Here is a 24,604-nt window from a genome sequence, read left to right on the forward strand (position 1 = left end):
CGGTAGTTTTCATCCTCGCTGCAATTCTTTTGGAACATTATATGCGTGACATCAGTTAAAAAATAAGATCGTAGCATCTTATATATTAGTTTTCGGTCCATACGTATTTATAAAGCAGCTGTTTTTGAGAAAATTAATATAATGCCCTTATATTTGCAGATATGCTGTTAAAAAATCACATAACGTAGAACATTCCCCTTTAATAATTTATTGTCAAGTTACAAAAATCTAAGCACAGTTAAAAAATCTATAACACATAAAAATCCAGAGGCATTATAAATACAATTCATTATTTAGGAAAAAAGGGTAACTTTAACATTTAAAATAAGATATAGTGCATAATCCGTTTTTTTACGATGAGGACCAGCTCAGTGTCTTCAATACAATTTATTCTTTGAGATGTGAATTAAGTCAAGGTTTGACCACAGACAAGAACTGAAGTGTACAGTCAGAGTCAGTGCCTTGAGGGCTCAGTGTCCTCTGATTTTTTTTCCCCAACCTGAGCTCTGATACATAGTACATCCAATTAATTAACTGCAAAAGTTGAATACTTTTAAGTTGGTTCTGAATGGTTTTATAAGTAAATTTAAGGAAATTAGTGTTTTAAGTAATCCAATATAAAAGAACTATAGCAAAATTCTTAAGACAAAGATAATTAAATGTTTTTTTATGAATTCATTGTAAGAAAAAAAAGACACTAGCACCTCAAGAAGAAAGAAAATAAAAACTCAGGGAAGGATACTAATTAAGGATTATACTGCACACTGTATAATAAATTAGCACCTAACATTTGTTGATTTTATAAATTAAAGATTACATCGTGTGATTTCCACAATCTTACATATTCCAGTATGTGCACTTTGTGTGGTTTTCTATCATTAGTTGAATTTACTATATTCAGTTTCCCACCAAACAGGTCTCAAAGGAGACTTCTCAAAGCAGACCTTCAGAATGTGCAAAATGAAAGAAAATAAGCATTACATAATTCTACTTCATCAGTAAGTTAAAACACTGTCCCCAAAATGCTTCAACCCATAGTTTTACATTTCATATTAAAAGATGTGTTGCCAGAAAGTAGTTGGAATACAAAGTTTATGAATGCAAATAACATAAAAAACTCACTGAATACTTATGAAACACACCTAATAAAAAAACTAACAGATGCATTTAATCTGGATCTGTCAAGTGTCTTCAGCCTACCCATAGTCCCATCACTAAACTAACAGAAGCAAGAACTTCTTTGCATGCTAAATTTGCTTATAATAGCGGCAATCATCAGTGTGAATTTATCCAACTGTGTTTATCTATCAAAACTATTCAACTGCATTAAAAATGATCTAGATTTACTTTTCAAAGAATCATGTTCTCTTATCCAACAACCACATCACTGGGGAAAGTGCACCTGTTATTTAAAACAATCCCATTACATAGCACTATTATTCATTTTAATTTTATTCATTTAGATCTCCCACAGCCTATACAAAGACCATGAGCTATACACCTTTGGCATAAATTATTTCTAATGACTAATCAGTCCTCTGTCATCAAATACTTAAGAAGCTCAGTCTCCAGAGCAGCCAAGAAACCTCCTTCCTCATTATCTCCCTCTTCTCCTGCAGGTTGTGAAACATCTCTAGGAGTCTTGTCCCCTTTGGCACTTGAGAGCTTCCGGCAGCTAGTGTCTTCGTTGTTCATCAGCGATTCTCCTCTGTCTTCCTGAACATTTACAGCACTAGCTACATTGTAGAGTGGAGCCTCTGTAATGGCAAGTGGGTAAAAAAAGAGTGGTTAAAAAACATCTTTCTTGCTTCTACTGTTTTATTTCCTGCCTTTTGACAAATCGGCAGAATGTTTATGGAAGCTACATGATTGAAGCACTTTGCTCAATGGTACAATAGCTGTGTCCCACCTAGGATTTGAACACACCACATTTATGGATTTGGGCACACAGCCCTAGTTTTACACCGCTACCCTATCTGGCATACATGCACATCTGTTTATGCTTATGTTTTGAAACATGCTTCTATATCATTAGTCCTGTCAAATTAAAAGAGTCTATTGTAGTTTTTTGTGCTGCCTTGGCTGCTCAAACCTACGAGTGATTTGAAATATTCTACCAGAGCAATCAAGAAAAACAAACTAAGACAGATCTCAAGATGCTATTTGAACATGTTTTGAAAGAAGAGGAACAGAAGAACAAACTTCTTTAATATGGGAGTAAAAGGCCACGTTGCTACTCTGTAGTGGTTCCTGTGTTCACCTTCGCAATCTGGGCACACTTCCGACCAGCTGTACTCTGCCAGATTAATGGGCTGGCAGATCCAAGAGCAGTGCAGCAGCTCTTCCAGGGTGGTTCTTTGCCTGGGGTCTGGGTGCAACAGTCCAGCCATCAGTGTGTGCAATTCTAGAGAAACAAAATGAGAGAGAAGGAAACACATAACTGGAGAGAGGCACAATCATTCCTTTCCTTTTTATAAAAAACTAAGGGAACACACACAAGACTTACCATGGAAATGAAACGAAGATTAAAGCATAAGGACAGAATGTATTGTTTCATTTCATTGCACTTCATTTGACAAAAAATAAATTGTCATCAGCTCGTTAAAGCTGAAATATTAAAATCCATCGATTTAGCAGAATTATATACAGCTTTCTTGCCAAATCTAAGGCTGACAAGTATTAAGTTTCACTATAATGCCTGGGTAATGATGCACTCTGCCCACCTGGAGACACCTCATATGGGGGTCTAAGCTGAGCCTCCAGAGTCTCCTCCCTCTCACAGAAAGGGTTCTCACCAAACAGCAAGGTGTACAGGGCCACTCCCAGAGACCACATCTCCAGCTCGGGTCCCTCATACCTGCCATAAGAGGCCAAAGGGAAAGTGTGTTAAGATGCATAAGCAAATACAGCCAGATTCACTAAACTCGTATACAGATATGGATATTCACTAATGATACTGTAAGCAGTGAACTGTTTTCTTTCCATACATGAAACAAAAAGGAAAAATAATCACACAGTTAAATGTTAGGAATCCAGTTAAAAATTCTATCAAGGATCAGTGATACCTTTTGACTACAGAAAACATATTAAAAAGTATTTATATATGTAAGTTATTCAGGTATTTGATTCTAAAATATTATATTAAGCTGCTTATAACAATACTGTAACAATAAAAGCAGATGTAGAATAAAAGTAATTCAATTTTGTATTTCAACCTCCATCTGTGCAATGTCAAAAGGACAACTCACAGGGGTAATGAGGCATGATTAGGACAGTTGGTCACAAAACATTTACAAATGTATTTTTCCATTATAATGGATAAAAATTGCACATCAGAATCATTCAAGACTCATTCTGAAATTCATCTTTAGATTATTATGAACAACAACTTTTTCTTCTTAGATGCATATTTTAAACTGAAATCTATGCAAAGTGGCAAATGACCACTGTTCAAAACAGTTGGGAAAGGGGTAAACATAGGCAAGCATATCTAGACATCTTTTTACTATTGCTAAAAATTACAAATTGTAATTTAATTTATAATTATTGATTATGAAAACCATGAGTGAAAGATACTGTACATACGGGTTCCCCAAGAGAACCTCAGGTGAGCAGTACTCCAGGGTTCCACAGAAAGTGTAAAAGAGCTTCCCTGGCTTCAGAAATGCAGCTGAACCAAAGTCTATCAGCTTGATATTAAAGTCTGTGTTGATGATGATGTTCTCATCTTTGATGTCTCTGTGCAGGATGCCTCTTTCGCGCAGGTATTTCACAGCTGCCACCAACTAAAACACAAACATATACGATGCTTTTAATGGACAAAAAAACAAACTTGTTGAATTATCAATTGTTTAATATTTTATATGCAATTGCAATTCATTCCAACTTCATCTCCTGGAAGAGGAAGAAACACACATTCTGACGGAGACTGAAGATGACACAGGAGTCCAATTGTGTCGATCCTTCGGTTTTTGATCCTTTGTTACCTTACCTTTTTGGAAAAGGTAAGAAAAAGTCTTCTTCTACCCTCAAAAGCAGGCATTTACTGTAAGTATTGTAGACTCTCACCTGTCTGAAGATGTAACTGCCCAGTGGCTCATCCAGATGGGGCTGTCTTTCTATAAACTCAAAAAGGTCCAGCCCATCTCCATGCTTCTCCATCACCATCTGGAAGAAACTCTCATTCTCAAACACTTCCACCACCTAGGAAAGAAAACCATGATGGTAATTATATTAGTGGTAGCTGAAGGATATTGAGAAGGATGACCACAAGTGCCCTTCAAACTGTCATGCTTGCTTGGTTTCTGATCTGAGGAAGGTTCCTTTCAATTCAAGTAATTCCCAAAATGTATCCAACACTGTAAACAAATGTCTCCTGTTCTCAGCTGTATTTCTGTTTTGCTAACGAAAATAAAGTAATCCACTGGGTCAGCTCTTTCTAAGCCAGCAATGACCTTTACTATACATTATTTCATTACAAATTTATTATGTGGCAACCAGTAGGGTACCCAATAAACACATGCCCAACAGTGTTTGTATCAACAATACCCCAGTCCAATTTCATTTATTTAACGTGAGCCACCCACACTGTCTCCTTACCTTGATGATATTGGGGTGCTGAAGCCTGGCTAGTATAGCAACCTCCTGGCTGACTCTACCCATATCAGGATCGTCCACCCAGCAGTCACTCACAATCTTGCTCTTTTTGATAAATTTGACCACCACCTGGGGAAAGTAGGAAATAATATGAAAAAGAAAAGAAAAACAAATTCAATCAATATCTCAGCTACCTGGATGAAATAGGATACATGATTAACCACAATTTATGTCATAAAATATTCTAACAATAAAGGCTAATGAAAAACACCTTAGAATTTCCTATTGCTAGTGAGCAAATAAGCATGACATCACGGATTGTCATCTTTAAAGTAATAAAGAAATATTCACCTCCTGATTCCTCTCATACAACTGTCAAATTGTTTTAAAAGACATGCTGAAATAAGTCAGAGCAGACAGAAAAATAAGAATAGAGTATCATTTAGAATATGCAACATACAAGAAAAATTAAAACAGAGTAAGGCAGTCTACATGAAATGCTCTTTTAGGATTCCCTTTTCAGATCTGTACAGATGTCATGAAAATGAACATGTTGAACCAAAAATAGAATAGAGCCCATCCAAAACTCTGTGGCTCTGGTCATTTCATTCACCTCCTTGTCATCAGCATGTCGTCGTGCTCTCCACACAAAGCCAAATGCTCCTTTGCCCACAGCACTGAGGGGTTGGTACTCTTCTTCAAATTGCCCTTCACAAGCTCGTGACTCCTCCAAGTCCTGAGAACTCCACAGCCCTTCACCTTTTGCCGTCTCTTGGATCACCTGCAATATAGACCAGCATCATAATTATCTGAAACAATCTACTCTGCTTTGGATGAATCTGTACAAAAACGGCCTGTAACAGACTGAGTCAAATATTGCTTTAGTCAATAACTTGAATATTTTTCTCTATTTGTTTGGTGCACATTTTTACAAGGATGTGCAGGGTGTAAAGGTGATTGGAGATGTGGTGATCTGTTAGGAAGTAACTATGCTTTGTTTTCTTGATCTGGGTGAGCAGATCAATTTCATTTAATTTCTTTTTTATTCATTTAGGCTGTGCAGTTGTACAGCTGATTATCTGGTTTTCTCTTTCTGTTCCAACAGTACTTTAAATCTTTTCTGCTTGCTTAACATTCACTATCATACTATTCTATTTTACATTTGAGGTTGTTAACTTTGTCAGATTATATTTAATAAAGTGCTGCTCACAGAATTATTTTTTGCATCTAGGTTTATTCCAGTATAGGAATAATTAATTGGTATTACCAGTAATTTTGGTTTTGAAATGTATCCTAGAGTTTTCAATGTGTGTGATAACAATGCTTGCTTTGTAGGTGTCAATCCTCTTCTAATGTTCTCCATTAATCCCACTCATAGGTAGGAATAATGAAGAACAGTTTAGTTGGTGGGGGTCTACTTTTATATAAAATTATATGGATGTTAATTTAAAGAGGGATCTGTTTTTTGAAGACTGTTGCAAAGGTTTCAGTTACATCACTAACCTCCCCCAGGCTGACAGCAGAGGCTTCATGCAGGGAGGTGGAGCTGCTGTCCCGACTAGACAGCATGAGTTTAAGCCTCTTTAGCGCTTCCTGTTGGGCACGATCATGGTTCCTCATCATCCAGACACAAAAAAGCAGCTGTCCATCAGGAAGCTCCACACGACAGATCTCAAACTGCACACCTGGATTGAACAGACAGAAAAGGCACTTCTGAGGCTTTCTAGCTATTCCTATTGCTTTCTTTAATCTCAAACAAATAGAATAGAAGCATGTCAGAATGGGAGCAAATTGTTAACTTACAGTAATAAATCCAACCTATCTTTAAATATAGTAAATTGGAATTGTTGTCTTCATCGTCTTTATGATATGTTTAATGAGATCTTCCCACTAATTTGAAAACAATCAGATTTTCTCTGAAGGAAATTAGAATGGAGATAAGAGAGCTAATTTAGAGCTAATCTTAGGAAACAGAATAGTAAACAGTCTAGAATTTGTTTTACTTACTAAGTCTGGAGCCATCTCTGTGATAGCAGTTTCCCTCAAAGTAACCCTCCAGGATTTCATCTGAAGCTACTGATGGCAACTCCTCCTTTAGTCTTTTCTTAGGGGTTGAAGTAGAGGGATCTGTCAAGTGAGACTCCTGCAGATGCTTTACTTTTAACATGATTCCATCCTCTATCTCTCCTGAGCTGAAGAGAGGACTGCCACAAGGTACGTCCGAGCAAAGACCCCACTGCCTCTGCTCTCCTTCTAAGGGATTATCCATGATTATTCTACTTTGGCCAAACTCTTCACTGTTAGCCTGGTTCTCAAAGCCTTCCATCTCTGGATCGGACTCTACCACATAGGGAGATGGTGTCCTGAGGAGCTCAGAAGTGGCACAGGAGGTCTGGGACAAATCAGTTGCTTGGATCTCAAGGCTGCTACTCAAGTCAAGATCTTGCAAGCCTCTAGTGATCAAATTGGCATTGAACTCCAGGTCTAGGCTGTGGCTGCCAGACTGGAAAGGAAGACAAGGTCCAAAATTTGTACCTGTGTCTTGTGTATGGTCTGGACCAGAATTCCCAGCCCATGTCTCACAGAAGCCAGAGGAGGATCTGGTTCCCATGGAGATAACTTCAAAGCTGGAGTTCTCTGCAGTTTTAGACACCCTATAGTTCAAGGGATTTTCCTGGTTTGTATTGGGTAATGCACCATATATCTTGCTATGCCTCTGCTCATCTTGTGTGGGAGTCTCTGGTGACCCATGGAGCTGAACATGGCACAGAGTAGCCTTGAAATCACCTTGATCTATACCTGAGACAGATGAGATTTCAGTTGATTTCAGAGGTGCAGAATTCTGAGGGACATCTCGTTTACCAGGTACCAACATGCCATTTTTTGTCTGAAGGTCTCCTGAGTTCAAGGATGACTTGAAATTATCAGTGGCTGAAAGGAGAGGACAGCTTGTATGGGACTCCTGGGAGAATTCCACTAAGGATGGGGTTTTCAGGAGTACACTGGTGATGCCGCCATCATTGCATTCAGTGCTCCTAGGGACAAACTGGGTAGCTTGGTCCACCAACTCAGCAGTGCTATCCTGCCTGTAAATACAGGATTTCAAACCTGTTAGAAATCATGGCATTTTCACTGCAAATTAATATCAACAAGTCTGGGAATGTTTTGAAATGATTATGTTTTGTAATAATGTGTATTCTTCTTAACCCATTATTCAAAAGAAGAATACCCCTGGTTCTCTTCAAGTGTTATTACTAAATGATAAATCAAGTCTTGGTCTCTCACTGCAGAAGAAACAGGTCTGGTTGGACAGTAACACCACAGTTAAAAAAAATGTTCGTGCCGCACTAGTCTCTGTACTTACAGCTGCGTCACCACCTTATAGCCTGATCCTATCAGATCCCAGAAGCTAAACACAGCTGGGAAGAAAAACAAGGTGGTTGCTGCAAGTGGTGTTGGTGAATCAGGTGGCGACACTCTTTCTTCTGGAACATTACTCCTTATACAATGTCCCACTACAGTAACCATGGACATTGTGCTATAGGAGGTCCAGTCGGACTAGGTCATTAAAGATCCTGTACAATAAACTGGGGATGTTAAACCCAGCAATTTGGCTAAATTCCACTCTGGGCTTTGAATTCTAAAAAATACTTAATGAATCAATTTTCACTTTTTCACCTGATCTGCTATGTACCCAGGTTGCTGGTGCTTTATGGCTGATGTACATCACCCACCCAAGGTTGCTGCACTTCGGTGATGGATTAAATGGGCACCCTCTTATATAAATAGCAGTTTGGTGTACTTTGGGATGGAAAGATTTTTATAAATGCAGTTATTATTATTCTCTTCCCTGGTATCAATGCATCTTTTTTTATCCTGAAATCATTTAAATTAGAGCTTTCTTACACTCAGATCCATAGTGCTGGGTGGGTGGGTGGGGGAATGAAGTGTCAGTAACAAAACAGATACAATGAAATCAACAAATTGTTGACCTGCCAAATCATTGCAATGAGCAGTACAAGTTCTCTTATGTTAGGTAGTTTAGATACAATTCGGAATTACAGAGCTTTTAATACGCTCACTAATATAGATTAAGAAGTTTCAAACATGCCCTGTTGTTATTCTCAATCCAAATTTGGTATTTCCATTAAAAAACAAAAAAGACCATTTTGCAGTACTCAACATACTGCGATTCCCGGAACAAACAGCACTCTATACTAAAGGAAAGTGTCCAATACCTTGTAATGTAAGCCACCTACCCAGTGAAGGGTGTTGAGGTCACTTCAGGGGAAGACAGTGTTGACGGGGCACTTCCCTCATTCTCCAGTCTGGCACTAGTCCCAGTAAAGATCTCCGCTGTCCTTCCAGCTGCTGTCTCTTGCTTCTCCTGCTGAACCAATGCCATGTCGCCTGCCAGCAGTGGGCTGGGACCTTCAAAACACAGAAAGCACTGAGCCTGGACTCCTATCATTAATATGTTCTGGGTATGGCTTATTAAAGAAAGAAATTGGTACACCTGAATAATGCAGATCACTGGGAAATGCAATGTTTTCTAAACACAGTGTTAAATTATTATAAGAAAGATGAAACCAAGAAGGAGAGGAACTCTATGACAAACTTCTTTCAGATTTGATATTTAGCAAATAATCATATTTACTCTCTAACCACTTCCAAACATTCCTGATTTCTCCTCATTAGAATCATAAAAAGCCTGTCATTTCAATTTCAAAACAACGGTCACCTCTGTCACCTCTCTTATGTCTCAAAAACAAAACATTGAGGCAGTTATCATTTTTACAAACACACCATTTTTCCCAGAACAGCTCAGTGAAGCAAATCAATACCACCTTCAGACACAGGAAGGACTCACCTTTTGTTTTCATAGGCCTGTCCTCTAATGAAACAGGAAAATTGGAAAGTACAATAGGACAGCTTCCACTGAGGGGGTTAGTCCTACCAGCAGCTTTACAAGGATCTAAATGTCAGGTTAAAGATATATGGTATGAGCAGAGAGAGCAGCTACTGACACAGGACAACACAGGTACTGGGACAGTTCATAAAACACTCTACGTGCTTTTCAACAAACCAGACACATAAATCTGACTGACTTCAACTGAGACCAGACTGGCTTTGTTATCTTGTCTTATTTTCTGCAATGTACAGTACTAATTTAACTTTTCACATTTAAATGCTTTATTACAATTTTCTTAAAAGCAAGATGGCAAATAAAACATGTAGCCATTTTCTTTGGTTCTACCAAAACCTTTAAACAAGAAGGAAGTTCTTTGTTAAGACTGTCCTCTCCCGTCATCATGCTATTTGATTGGTACTTCATAGATCTAACTTTTCACTGAATTTCTAGTTCAGAAACCAATCTGGAAATGGAAATCAGTCCCAGGGATTGATTTTATTTCAGCTGTATTTGGTACCTGTTATGCTGTTGGAAAGAGAGAGGTAATGGGGGTCCTCTCCCTCCTTTGCTCTTCTGTTCACGTCTATCTGATCTGCTGACTCATCTTTGAGGGCAACATAACCCTCCTCCACAGCATGTAGGCTCTCATAAAAACCAGGCATTAGAAAAGTGATACTCTGGAGGAAAAAAAAATCAGTTTATGCCCTGCATTCACAGTGATTTGTTTTAATTATTCATGTTTCTCACCTATGCTTTTGAAATGACTTTAATGCTTAAATATTTCAAGGAATCAATGTAGAGTGGCTTGATATCTGATTTAATTGAGACCTACCTTGTTTTTATAAGTAAGACACACAGTGTTAGTTATTGGTATGCTTGTATACCAGGATTTATACAAAATATAAACATGCAGAAAAGTTTCTAAAAATTAACTACAGAAAGCTGCAATAAAGTTTCAACAGATACATGATTGAATTACATAATTCGGTTTCTGATTATTCATTTGGATCAGATATTTTCCTCCAGAGTCTAAAAGGTTTTCTAAAAAACTTGATTTGTAAATTGCAAAAACAGTTTTCTAAAGCGAATGTTTCAATATTTCAAAGGTTTCTACCTTTCCCACTAGTTCCGTCTTCCTATATCCAAAAAGCACCAAAGCAAAGTTGTCGTTGACACTGTGGATTGAACCATCAGAGTGCAGAATTAAAAGTCCACTGATAGCCGGGAAAACCCACACAGTTGCAGTGTACACTGGTCCTGAGCCTGGTGAAGTCTGACCACTGTCTTTGTTGAAAGGTGCTGAAGGGTGCGATATGAAAAAAAGAAAATCAATTACTTAATACTTGAACAGAATGTCAATAAATAAATGCTGCATAAGGGGTGTTTAATGACTAAAAATAAATGCCTTAATACCAACAAAGTAGACTGAAATGCTTTGATCCTTTCACATAACAATTATTTCATACATCTATTTAATATTCTTTATGTCTATATGATTATTTTCGTGTTATGCATCATTATGTTTCATGGTTAAGCTCTATGACAGGAATGCAAATCACTTCTCAAATATTTAAATACTTCTTGGTATCCCACAAATTCACATTTATCTAAAATAAAGGCCTGATGACTTGGAATTGAAGCTGATATTTAATGATTATCCAGTTCATTGTTCGCACTGATTTTCTCCAATTCTCAACCTAATATTTGGGTTTTTTGAGAAGTAATCAAAAAAAGCAACTAAATGCAACCAGGTTTCCAAATGTGTACTGTAAGTACCAAAATTAAAGTGAATTTATTAAAAATTAATTTCTATTCTGTATCAGCACACAAAATACAGAGGCTATTTACAAAAGTGGCATTAGTACAGTAAATGTGTGAAGCCAAATCCAAACTTCAAAGTACATACCACAACACTGCACCTTAAGAAGGGGAAAGGAGTGCTTCTTCAAGACTTTGCTGAATGCCACAAAATCCTTAGGGTCCTCTGTTTCAGGAGAGGACCAGCTGTTGGTACACTGAAGAATCTGAGCCTCTGTTTCAGAAGATACTGATTTAAACTCTGGACCTCCCCAGGAGTATGCATTGCTTGACTGCTCTGTCACCTCAGTTGGCTTCCCACAGTCTGGAACACTCTGAAGTTTTATACTGAGTGGAAAAGTGGTACCATCCCTAGACATTCCCGTTAGCCTCTGGATTTGTGAGATCTGTAAGGGAATGCAACAGAAGAGAGCAGGATTTGTTTCGGAGTAAAGCTGCATGCATTTATCTATAGAAATGCAAATGCAGGAGAATTTCGGGCAACTAAAGTACATGTGTCATCTAGTAAATGCAGATACTGTACAGGAAAGGAAGGTAGCAAAAAAACAATTATCATGAAAGAATACAAGTGTTTCAATTTTACATTACTGTTATACAGTATTTCGGGTTAAGATATAGCAGAAAAATTATGAAATGTTTCTGTGTTGTATCTTTCCTACCAAGTTAGAATAGTTTTATGACCGTAGCATTATGTTTTAACTTGGTACTGATAGCAAGCTGGTCATTTGTTCAATTGGTTTATTTCTCTTGAACCCTGAACAATACACAAAAGTACTTTAATCAAATTCATTCATTACAGTTCTTTGTCATTTTTCTGTTCTTTGAGAAGAAAGTGACAATACAGATGTTGCCATTCTGAATATGATTAATAATAAAATATTTTAAATTCTATGCAGGTGGAATGCTGGTAAAAATGTAGCATACATATAATTAATTCTGACAAAAATGTAATTAAGTTATAGACACCAGTATGGTAAAACACCTACAATGATATTGCTAGTCTGCTATAGCAAATCGTATAACTTTATGGTACCTGAATAAAATTCAAATTATGGAAACCACTGTGCTTGTGTTGCAGTAAGTTCAAGTAAATGATCATTGGTGGTTCTAAAGTTGGAGAAATGGGAACTATTTTTTAAAATACATTTTAAAATGTATTTTTACATTTTACTTTCTGGGATATCAGAAAGAATAGACAAATAGGACACTATCTTTAAGTTGAGTCAGACAAATAATCAATTTAGTATAGACTGCAAGACAGCCAGTGCTGCAGCTAATTTTTACTGGTTATGGCCTAAATGTACACAAGCCGATGTCTCTTCCTCTGCGGTAGCATTTCATGGTGGAGACGCTGACCTTGGGTATCTTCTTGTAGTGAAGTGGGATACGGAGTGATGGAATAAGGTATGTAATGGACAACCCTATCACCTCCTCCGGATGTGCATAACCATAGAGATTGGAAAACACTGAATCACAGGACTGGATCCATCCCTGAAATAACACAACATATATTCCAGAATATTAAATGGTTTTATATTTCCATTAGTTTAATTAATGTTTGACAGAGACGTAGTCCAGCAACATTGATAACACAGCTGTTTCTATATAACTATTAAAATGTTACAAATGAAATATGCATTTGACCATGTTAATTTGTTTGCTAGTAGCTAATCGATGAAAGGATCTCTACTAGTCATTTTCTGAAGGCTTCCAAGGAAGCAGGTTCAGCAAAAAGATTTATCAGATTTTGTGCCACATACCCTTTTTATGAAAAGTGCCTTTATTACTTCTACCATTATCTACTCAATGATGCTATTGAGATACAGTACAATAAGTAGTCTAACCAAATGCTGGTTGCACATAAATCCAATGGAATAAGTTACATAGCGAAAAAAGTGAAAATGATTAGGACAGAATCTACATTGTGAATGTGCAAGAGTTCAAAGAAATTAACAAAACGTTAGTGAATTGATATTTCGAAGGTATCAAGTAGGGAAGCACCTTTAAACAGGTATGTTCAAATTCCTTCTTGCTTCTACACATTAGATTACAACACAGCTATCTTGCAAAACATGTTTTTTTAATATTAAAACACATATCTCCAAAATAATTTAAATATTTACAACTAATCGGATTTGTTGTTTTTTTTGCTTACTTACATCTTGTGTGAAGGACACACAAGCAGATATTCTCTGCACTGGTTCCATCACCACCAGACAGCGGTTGCCCTCATGGGTCAGTCTGTGGGCCCATACAGATACAGGGATCTCACTGCCAGACCTGCTCACTATATCAACCTGTAAAATACGGATTCTTCGGAACATTAAACACTGCTGTAATCTACAAAAAAATAATCTCTTAAGAATAAAATGACAGTTTATAAACTTTATTTTCTTCCAATTGCTAAAAACAAGATATTAGCACCTTGCATTTCCGCCTGAAGGAAAAGTGATGCTTAAATCTAAAGACATCGATTTATATCTTAAAGATACTTTTATACTGAGAAAAGGGTGTGAATATTTCAGACACTCAAGTCTTTCATCTATAATTCTTATGTGTACCATTAGAACTAATTATAAGTGAAATTGTACATGGTCGTCTAGCACATCACCTCTGGATTTTAGTTCACCTTAAATTTTAAAACATTTCTGAGAACATTTTTTTCAATTATTTATTATGTTTATATTTACAATACTTAGAAATCATGCACAATATTAATGGAACAGTTAGCAAATTAGAACAAAATCCTACAAGTAAAGGCTTTAGAAATTAAGATAAAAATATTAACAACCAACATATAAAACAGTATACTGTATACTGGGGAATACACTACCACTTTTCCTGAGACCATGACCACATTTCCATTAGTCTCCAGATGCTCCTCCCCCAAAGCTTCTTCAAGAGTTTGACTGGTCTTCTTTAAGAGACAGGATAGCTTTAATCCAATCAGATCCTGGCTGCTGTACTCAAACAATTTACAAGCCATGTCATTGGCAATGAGTATCTTTAGAAAACAAAATGGAAAAAATAGAAACACATTCAGGTACAGTTTGTATCAGAAAGATCTCCACAATACATTTCAGAAGAAACTTTTCAAAAATCAACAATGATTAAGACGTTCTGTAACAGATCAGCATGTACTGTAGCTGAATCAACATGCAGAATGTTAAGGAGTTATTCCCATCCATGTGGTCTCAATTTTAACATTTAGGAGATAATGGACACTTTTTCACCTCAGAACAAGCCTGCCACATTATTACTTAGTTCATACTTCGCAAAAAAACAATGTTTCTCATTATTTTTTCTAATTTTTCTTCCCTTTTCAAACTTAATCAAACTGGAAATACTTTCACAGATCTACATATAGTTGTCATGATAAAGTAATATGAATGGATAGTTTCTATGAAACGCAACCTGTGCCTCTCCAAGAAATTGCGTATAGATTCTTGTCCAGCAAAACTTAAAAGTAACTGAAAAATGAAGGTGCATCATTAGTGTGATTCATTGCTATTAAACAGTTTAAGCATTCAAATAATGGCCAGAGAAGACACCAGTGTACCTCTGTGGTTGTCATGTCAACAGTGAGAATGGCCTTATTGGGGTTGTGAAAGGTAGGCAGCGCTGAGTGGCTGAGTCCTTCCCGGGCCAGATGCTTGAACAGAGAACAACTGGATACATTGCTGAACTCAGACTGGGACAGAGGACCAGAAGCTGTTCTGGAACAGGACAGGTCAGACAGCTGAATGTTCCGCGCAGCTACCGAGTTGAAGCAGAAAGAGTTCAGACCTTCTCCTGGTATTCAAGATAGAAGCAAGGTTTCAAACCCATTGGTAAGGACACATGAAAACAAAGACAATAGAAAGGATTTACTACTAATTTTCAATCAAAAGACAATGTGAATGTTATTTACAGTGTGTTAATCAGGTTTCAAATTTGGCTTACGAAACCAGTTTTTATTTGTTTATAATTTTCAGCAAAAGCAGTTACACCAGTGAGTGCACAGTCTGTGCTGTATTTGAACAGTATTCTATGAAAAACTCAAAATCACAATCACAGAACTTTGAAACTAAAGGAACAATGGCTGAGTTGCATAACCACCTGTACTTTCAGCTAGAATACCCTAAATCTCTACATAAGAACAACACTGACCTAAAAAAAAAACATGAATGTTATAAAGCCTTATATCATACAGGTTGGCTGCTTCCATAAGCACAGAAAATGATATGAAAAACATTACGTATGCAAACATATGGACATAATGTGTTTTTTTTTATAAAGCAATTTAGTTTACTCTCCACATGAAATGTAAAATAGTTTTAAGTTTGCAGTCCTGTAACCTTATAAGGCTTTAAGCTGAACTGCTCTCAAATATGTATTTTTGCACATGCATGAAATGCTATAGGTTGCACAATCTCTCACCTAACGATTTGACCTCAAGTTTAAATCAGTCTACTTCTACAACATAACAAATCCTTCTCTTGGGCTAAGTTCCAAGAGATGTGCAAGCTCTCCGACCTGTGATGGATCTACTCGTCATGAAGAGTTGAGGTGGCCAGCGCCTGTGGCGGCCTGCCTTCCTGGCACAAGGGTAGGACTTGTTGAGGTCGAGGGATCCGTCAAGTGGGAGAGGAACTGCATTCTCAGAGGTGACTCCGCAGAAGGAGGTCCACCTGAGAGGTGAGCCCAGCTGCTCAGAAGAACAGCTCAGAGCTTGCAGGGACACCATTCTCTACAGGCCAGAGTCCCCAGTGCACCACCAGCCCTGCGCTAAAACAAAAATAGTGTTTTTTGAGTTATACTCCATCTTAAATAAATCTACATTTTCCTGTTCTCGTGTACTTGAAATTCACCGTAATAATTTGTTGTTATGCGTTAGTCTCCCGCTTTGAAACATTCTAAGTATTTTGCATGATGTTATAATATATGTGTATAAGTGGCTACTGTACATTGTTATTGAGCATTACTACAGTAGACAGAGCAAGGATTCAAACGTCAGAACATAGCCGTGTGGGTCCGTCTTTTGCCTGGCCTTTGGAATATGTCCACAGAATATTTATTGTACTTTAACAGTGTTTTAGCATTAATTAAGTGGAGGTAGCAGTACCACAGACAATAAACAAGATCAAATATATTATGTCTTTCATAGACTACGTCTAATCTAGACACGGACTTTTTTTGTACTCTCTACAGTAGGACTATCACAACCACTTACATAAATTCACTGAAATGAACAGTAAATGATCACGGTGGGTTGTATTTATTTCCCAGAGTGTTGAACGATACTAAATTTGAAATACTCACTTGATTTACGCCAAGATTCACTTCTCCGAATGGTCTACTAGCACTCCAAATTAACACTAAATTAAACATCAGATAGAAAACAGCCTAGTTGAAAACACCTTTCTTAAACGTGCTAGGCACCACACACAACATTCACTAGAAACCTTTTATTTTCCTTCTCTGACAAGAAAAGCAATATTTCTAACCGCGTTCTGTCTCAGCCCGCGCGGGACCATTTGAGCACAAAACGATGACATAAACACACCAATCACATGGCTATGTTTTGGTAACAGACGGGAGAATTAACAAATACAGCTTCGCAGTAGGCGGGACATAGATGTGTTTCAACATGGAGCACCTGTTTCCTTGGAGACGGGCGTGGTAGATTAAGGGTATTATAAACAAAACTGCGGCAAAGAAATTTAGGAGTTCTCCACCTGGGTTCCATTGTGGACTGCATTGTCAATTTGGGTGACACGCCGTGGAGTGGGTTCAATTGCCAGAGGAAATGTTTCATTAGTTGTAGAGTCCTTGCCGCAATAGGATAATATAAGATTGATGTTTTGAAAATCATTGCTACTTTCATAACATAGAAAATCTACATTGTGTAGCAAAACAGAAAGCTTAACTTGGATATTTTCAGATTCGGATTTCATTTAGCTTTCCTGTAATTTTTGATAATGGTAAAATCTGTTTAAATTTATCGCTGCACATATTTCCTGATCACATGACTAGGGACACTTCAGCGAACATCTATCATGTGATTACGTCAAACATGGAGTTGTCAGGAACTAAGGAGCTCAGCATATTATAAAGGTTTGAGGATTTTATTTAAAGGTTAAAGGTTAGTTTAAGAGTTCATCGAAATAAATAGTGATAACGTTGCACAATCATTTTTTGGTTTAGTCATTTCATCCAGTTTTACGTCTATTGCTATTAGTTAAACTTTGAGAAGTGCGTGTTTTTAATACCTATGTTCTCTCTATTATGGTGTGTGCCATCAGTGAATATTGGTTATTGAATACGAACATTTTTACTATTGATTGAATTTATGGCTGAACGACGATCTGGAACGGAGGTTATCAGTCGTTGATAGGCCCCATATTTAAAAAGAAAGTTTGATTATTTTTAGAGTTTCAAACCAAAGTTTCAAAAGCATGAAGAGGTAGAAAGAAGTATTGTTTGTGGGCGAGATTTTGTAACAGCAGTTAAAACAAAAAGTTTTTGTGTTATGATTTTTAATCACACGAAGTACGATTACCATGTGCATTTACAGCATGTGTCCATTGTGCTCGACATTGTCATTGCCTCAGACATTTTGTTCGAAAGAAAAAAAAATATCTTGTTGAGAGCTCATACTTTTCACTTTAAAAGCAGTAAAGTAAATGAAAACAACCGACCTTAATGCAACATCCATCAAATACAAAGCAATTATATTATTTACCAGAAGCCTGGACAAAATGTACAGATGACGAAAGGGCAAAACCCAAACAAGCTGATTCAATATATAGAATAATAGCATCTGGGTCAGTGTAAACTTTCAATTGAGATGATCCGTTTGGAAGCAGGTGAATAAGAGTCTTGGAACAATAGCAAAGTAAGTGTGGCGACTTCAACAGCTTCCCTTTAATATATTTCTTATTCTTCTGTACCATCTTCAGGGGGTAAAAGAGATTTAATCCCTGGAAGATGGAAGGTATTCCCTTGAGGACACTGGATCTTGTGTGTCTGGGAACCAGTGTTGCATTCTCGGGGCTGTTCTACTATATCTACCGGAAGAAGAAGAAAACCGTGGACACGCTGAAGGTTCTCTCTTTATTTTATAGATAAGGAGATGCAGCATAACAAGTGTCTCATAAGGATCCTTCATATTGAAGCCATTACATTTAAACTAGAATTGGATGAAATGTGTAACTGGTGTTCAGTGAAGCTGATGTAGCGCTCAGAGTTTAACATTTAAAAATGTTAGACAAAAACTAGTCTTCGTCTTAATAGATCTGTAGAGGCAGAGTAGTGAATTACAGTACCTATCTGGAGGACTGAATGTGATTTGGATTAAAAAAGGTAGCTGAAATATCTGTATTTCATTGACATGATCATTTTAACAGATATCTCTCAAAATTAAAATGGTTTTGATTACTGGGGAGCAGAAGAAAAGATTTTTGGTATCAGCTATAGAAAAAACGGTGTTTTTTCTTCTCTGTTTTAAGCCATTCCTTCTTTCTTTTTGCCTTTGCTTTCTAGGAGGCTCCACAGATGCGTCTGGATGAACAACTGGCCGACATTTTAAACGCAGCACCTGGAAAATGTCTCCAGTATGTTGTTATTGAGGGTAAGCTGCAGCTTTGATTTTGAATCTTTCAGTAAAATGCATTAAATCACAGATCTAAAGACGGGATGTTTTGGGGGAGGTGATACAATGGATTAGTTCACTAATATTTCAATTTTACATCAGGAAATAAGTCACACCTCTCATAGCTGCCGCACTAGTTCAGATGGCACAAAACCAAGCCTCCATTTAACAAATTCAGTATTTTGTTCTTCACATTCCCTTCAGGGACAGTGCAGCCTGCTGGAGAAGCCCTCAGGAGTCAGTTCCAGGAGGGCAGCCTAGGAGTGGTGCAGAAACTTGTCCTGAAGGAGCACAAGCTGGTGTGGAACAGCCTGGCACGTGCCTGGTAGGTAGTTGTACCACCACATGACTTTTGGTTTTAGAGATACAGGACCCAAACCTTGGGTACAAGTTAAATGTTTTTCCAAGTGAACTTTTTTGTAAGATCTCTAACAGTATGTAGGACTTATGATACACAAATGACCCCACTGTAAGTAAGTTAAACAGTGTGACTTAGAAGAATATCCAGTGGCTTTGGCATATTTGTAAAGTTTGTGGATGTTCTTTTAGAATTGTATTCAGACATTGTCTGGAGAGTTTTTCAGAAATGACCTAGGTAAAGGCTTTCAGTTCATTGATTTTAATAGTATCTATCCATGCCTTTTTCATTGTTTTATTTCGGCAATAATTCAAACACAAAACACACCTAACCTGTCCTCTGTCACTGTCGTCTAGGACGGACAGCGAGAGGATTCTACATCAAAGGATCAACATGGTGCCCTTTAATCTTGTGGGCTCTGGGAACGCGGCAGTGCGGGTGCTGTGTCCTTTGGAAGCATCAGGGCTGGAGATGGAGATTGTGCACGAGAAGTTTCACCAAGCCAGCTATGGCTTCACAGACATCATTGGCCAGTACCTGAGCGGAGAGAAGCCCAAGGGCCAGCTGGAGACGGAAGAGATGCTCAAGGTGGGTGCCACCCTGACAGGGGTCGGGGAGCTCATCCTGGACTCAGACAGAGTACTCAAACTGAGGCCTCCGGCTGACGGCTCAGAATACTTCCTCACCACCTCTGACTTTCATACCATGCTGGTGGAAGAAGAAGGGCAAGCCACCATTTGGCAGGTCCTGGCGTCCATCTGCGCCCTGGCAGGGGTGGCGGTGCTCCTGTGGGTGGCCAGGAGGTACTACAGACACCTGCGAGAGAAGTGGGCCCGGGAGGAGCTGCGCAGGCAGTTTGAGAGGATGGGCCCCAGCCGGACTGCCCCCCAGGGAGAGCTGGAAGATGCAGAGTCCCTGGAGAATGCCTGTGTCATCTGCCTGTCCAGCCCCCGCAGCTGCGTCCTGCTGGAGTGTGGCCACGTCTGCTGCTGCTTCAGCTGCTTCCAGTCCCTGCCTGTGCCCACCTGCCCCATCTGCAGGCAGCCCATCGTAAGGGTGGTACCTCTCTACCAGGCATGAGACCAGGCGAGAGCGTCATTATCTCGAGATGCCTTAAGTCTTGACCTTGTTGTTTCCGTTCTTAATTCTGCAGCCGTATTTCTGGAAGTAAGGGTAACAAAAAAAAAGACATCATAAATTATTCCTCTTGAAAAAAAAGATGTTACGGACTATATAATTCTTATTTATAGAACAAGTTGTACAACAAGCTGCTGTGGCTCAAATACAGTAGGTACTTTGTGCAATTGTTGTAAAAATGGAAGTTGAAGAAACAGTAAAGAGATGGAAGATAATGACGGTTATGAATGGGTAATTGCAGAACATCATTTCCTGGTGTGCACAGTATGAACAAATCATAGAGAATAAAGATCTGATTTTTTTTTTCTGTAGTGCCAGCAAGTCATTTCATTAGAGAGGCCCATCTACATCTTAAACTGTTTGTACAAAGCAACAGGAATCCCCCATAGGAGTTTCAGCATGTTATCAGACTCATTCTGTCACATATGGACTAGTGAGACTAAGGAGGTGAACCATATTACTACTTATTTAAATATTTTCTGGTGGTAGCAAAATATGCTTTACAAAATATTACAGAATCTGGCATCAGACATTCAAACATCTGCTTGAGTACAGTCATTTGCCATTGGGAGTGCACAATGATTAAGATTATTGATAGGGGGTATTGAGACTAAACTGGTATTCACAAAGATGCGGGGTTTTACTTTATAAAACAACCATGAACTGCTGTGATCTTTTCAGGTGCTTTAAACGACTGGGTTTTAGTATAATCACAGTATTATTTTGAAAATAATCAGAATTTATGATTATTTTAAAAATGTTCTCGATTGAGACTTTAAAGAAGTACAGTAACAGGTATGCTTGCCAGTACTATCAACGCTGTGTTAAAAAGTGCTTTCTCTTTCGTTTTTCAAAAATCTTCAACTTAATGGGGTCTTCAATTTAAAACGTCCCAGGGCAGTGATCTTGTTGCAGCACTCTAGAATAACTCCTACAGGCAAGCTGTGCCATCCCTTTACTACAGCCAGAAAGGCATAGTGGCACTACTCAATTAACTAAGCATTGCTGGGTATGATGAGGAGTTACATTGCACTAGTGTCCTCCAAATGCTGACCAAGCATGTGTAAGATTTGGCATTGTCACTGATGGTGTCTATGTTCTGCATACATTTGAGGTTTGTATGTGAGGCTCCAGAAATAAGTGAATTCTTTGGCAGTATGCATAAGTCAGGAGATACACAAGATTTTTTCCTTATTTTTCACTGGCTAGTCTGTGTAATTTGGAGTTGTGGTCTGAGGCAGGTTAAGTAACAATTGCCTTTTCCAAATTGAAGAGGAATGTATAAAATAATTTACAAAACAGATAGGCTCCAGAACCAGTATTTTTTTACATCAGCTGAGTTAGATGAAGATCTTGAAATGTGAAGCAGCATGAAAGCAGTGAGCTGTATGAGGAGGATGTGATAACACTGCATGACAGAATGAGAGAGACTGCTGTGCTTCATGCAGAAGGTGAGGATGCACAATGAATCTAATGCATTTGCAAATGTTTTTTTGACTTCTGTAAATGCACCTGCATTTTCAATAATGAACATGATTAAAATAAGACAATGAAAGACTGACGTGTGATAAAAGTTACTGTAATGTTATGGTAATAGACCATGTTGTTGGTCAACATGATTGAAAATGGAAATAGAGGAATTAAAATCCCCAGTCTTAATCTGCCTTTTCATTTTGAGAGAGTGTTTGTGGCTGGGAGACATTACTACTGTATATAACAGAAGAAAATGTTTAAAGAAGAAGATGTATCAAGAAGAAAATGTTTAAAAAAAAGTTAATATACAAATACAGTAACTGAAGTGTGCACTCCAAGCAAAACTATACTGAATGCAATATAAAAGCATACAAATATGGGGGACACCATTTAGAGGAATTTCAGAATGGTCAGAAACAATGTAGAAAACAAAAGGTTTCCAAAATAAGCATTTATTTGTACTTTGCAGTTCAGTAAAGTCTATGTAAGAAGTTCCTGGTGCTGACATGAGAAAAGAGGGGGCAGAGGACAACACTCCTACAACAGTAATGCAGTTGAGCAGGTGGAAGCCACATGGCTCTGTCACTCCCATTGTAGGTCACAGAGGACAGAGCAATCCAAGTATAACAGCAGCAGCTGTGGGACCCGGGTAGCAGTCACCTTCAGGAAAAGTTCACATCATACTGTATGTACACTGTAGCAACTATGTTACCTAGCAAGGGATTTTTTTCTGGTACTTTCTTATTTACCAGATCCACATTTGGTATTGGTTTCTTCTGCTTTGTGCAGTCTACATAAGACGTTCTGAATTTTGGATTTTCATAATGTACTTTACCTAGTGGGAAATTAGATCAAACCAGCTAGATTTTACCAGTCACTTTTGCAATTTAAAATTTCCGTTAGTGATATTATTGGAATTCTCTCGTGCGCAGTTAATGATGGGAATGGAAGTCTAGGCTAATGGGGGTTGGGAATGCGCACTTCATAGTTCAGATTGTGAATGAAGAACATTGTACAAGTATAGGGCTAGGATGTCAAAAAGGTGTTATGAAACGTGTTCCGACTTCAGAAATGTTTCTAGTTATTCACAAAGTGTCCACAAGGGGTCCCCATGTGATAAGTTTCACCACTAACGGAGTGAGAATTTTGGATAAGGTTCAATTATCCTTTTCAAAGACAACCAACATCTCTACAAACAGTGTGAATCTTTGTAACTTCACAGGTTTTGTCATCCCTTCTTTGCAGCACTTCAGAGAAACAAGGTAGTAAAACAACTTATTTTGTTTTCATTTTAAGCATCACAAGACAAGCTATTGTTTTTCTTTGTTCTTTCCCACATTTTAAACATCTCCCTGAGGTAGAGTTCATTGCTCCTTTAGGGTTCTGAATTAAAAAGTCACTCAACAAGGAAATGTCATTACCTTTTGCAACAGATTGAGTATGTCACTTTTATTCACTAGCTTCTGGAACTTTCACCCTGAAGAGTTTGGAGTTCTTTGCAACTTTTATTGTAGTAAACATTTTTTTCTTGGCAACAAAAACAATTATCAAAAATTCTTAGAAAGTGTGATTTCAAATATGATTTTAATGCTTTTATTTGCTGGATGATGCCTTTAATGCTGCTCAGACTCTTGTAAAGAATGCCTTCCCTGTTTTGTGATAATGGTTTTGCAATTTCATGTGATGGGGTATGAACGCACTTATGAAGTATTTGTGGTTCATCCTTGGTACTTATTTGTTAAAGAAGCTAGGATTACAGATTTTTTTAAAAAGGAAAATTTGTTTCCTGTTCAAGTTGTGCCGCCGAAATTTTGTTTTGTACTTTTTCATACTACAGCTAGCCACTAGAATCAGAGACTTTACAGGCTTTGTTATTTTTAAAATTGTGCTTCCATTATGGTTCAGAAAGATCAGATCTTGCTGGAAACAATACACCAGGGTAAAGGGATGATTGTCTGATAAAGTCGCATTGCACACTCCCAAAACTGTGTCTTCATAATGTAAACTCTGAATTATACACAAAATAGGAGCACAAAGTTGAGAATAATGAACTGTGACAGGTGAAAATGTTTCACATCCAGTTCTACAGCATATTAGCATACTGTTTGAATCTTGGGAGGTTGTTAGTGGAGAGACCATGGTGACAGCTGTTACAGTGCGTGTCTAACTCAGACAGCTCCTGCCCATATTCACTATTGTGCTAAAGACTGCCACATCAAAAGCACTTACTGTTAATGGTAGCATCCTTGGAAGTCAGAGATATGCACAAATTGAAGGCTGGCAGTTTGTGCCAATTACTGAAGACACCCAGCTGGCTTCCAAAACTTTTTACTTACAGCTCAGTTAGAAGAGTAAAATGGCAACAGCATACAAATATATATATATATTCATTTTTAAAATCGACTGGAACAGCAAGCATCAGAGCCTGAAGCTGATCTAAACAGTTTTACTGCCTCTTATGTTAGAATGATAACCTAATTTCTGCTACAAATCCAGGTTGCTGTGCCTTTAAACTCCAATAGATCTGAGATTCTAAAGTTGTGCATATTTATTTATATAGTTAAGATTTTTTTTATTGTTTATAAGTTTTACTATTTAGAAGACTTTATATTATTTGTATAGCTCATATTTAGAATTTGTGGGATACAGACTGGTGTATTGACAGGTGTATTGATTG

The 24,604-nt window shown here is 37.8% G+C and overlaps 2 protein-coding genes across 2 annotated transcripts; one reads left to right on the forward strand and one right to left on the reverse strand.

Moving 5' to 3' along the window:
- Positions 1-1,403: 1,403 nt before the first annotated feature.
- Positions 1,404-16,052, reverse strand: pask (PAS domain containing serine/threonine kinase). Its single transcript, XM_088914406.1, has 19 exons — positions 15,842-16,052; positions 14,886-15,118; positions 14,160-14,330; positions 13,486-13,623; positions 12,683-12,817; positions 11,415-11,712; positions 10,623-10,807; positions 10,026-10,185; positions 9,467-9,571; positions 8,856-9,027; positions 6,604-7,682; positions 6,091-6,281; positions 5,210-5,377; positions 4,600-4,725; positions 4,069-4,203; positions 3,586-3,785; positions 2,724-2,857; positions 2,261-2,404; positions 1,404-1,757 (listed from the first exon to the last, which is right to left on the reverse strand). The coding sequence occupies exons 1-19, from the start codon at positions 16,050-16,052 to the stop codon at positions 1,531-1,533; spliced, it is 4,212 nt and encodes a 1,403-aa protein (XP_088770532.1). The 3' UTR covers positions 1,404-1,530.
- Positions 16,053-17,357: 1,305 nt separating this feature from the next.
- Positions 17,358-22,004, forward strand: mul2 (mitochondrial E3 ubiquitin protein ligase 2). Its single transcript, XM_088912427.1, has 5 exons — positions 17,358-17,422; positions 18,268-18,412; positions 18,851-18,938; positions 19,164-19,284; positions 19,674-22,004. The coding sequence occupies exons 2-5, from the start codon at positions 18,296-18,298 to the stop codon at positions 20,395-20,397; spliced, it is 1,050 nt and encodes a 349-aa protein (XP_088768553.1). The 5' UTR covers positions 17,358-17,422; positions 18,268-18,295; the 3' UTR covers positions 20,398-22,004.
- The last annotated feature ends 2,600 nt before the right edge of the window (positions 22,005-24,604 follow it).

This window comes from Atractosteus spatula, chromosome 4, assembly GCF_055471065.1.
Source record: "Atractosteus spatula isolate fAtrSpa1 chromosome 4, fAtrSpa1.hap1, whole genome shotgun sequence".
Classification (NCBI taxonomy): Eukaryota; Metazoa; Chordata; class Actinopteri; order Semionotiformes; family Lepisosteidae; genus Atractosteus; species Atractosteus spatula.

Coding starts and splice junctions, on each gene's coding strand:
- pask (XM_088914406.1), bottom strand. CDS start 16,052: ATGGTGTCCCTGCAAGCTCTGAGCTGTTCTTCTGAGCAGCTGGGCTCA. Junction 7,683..8,855: donor ACCTCAACACCCTTCACTGG/GTAGGTGGCTTA, acceptor CTGTATTTACAG/GCAGGATAGCACTGCTGAGT. Junction 2,405..2,723: donor CCCATATGAGGTGTCTCCAG/GTGGGCAGAGTG, acceptor TTGTTTCTCTAG/AATTGCACACACTGATGGCT.
- mul2 (XM_088912427.1), top strand. CDS start 18,296: ATGGAAGGTATTCCCTTGAGGACACTGGATCTTGTGTGTCTGGGAACC. Junction 18,413..18,850: donor AAACCGTGGACACGCTGAAG/GTTCTCTCTTTA, acceptor TTTGCTTTCTAG/GAGGCTCCACAGATGCGTCT. Junction 19,285..19,673: donor AACAGCCTGGCACGTGCCTG/GTAGGTAGTTGT, acceptor ACTGTCGTCTAG/GACGGACAGCGAGAGGATTC.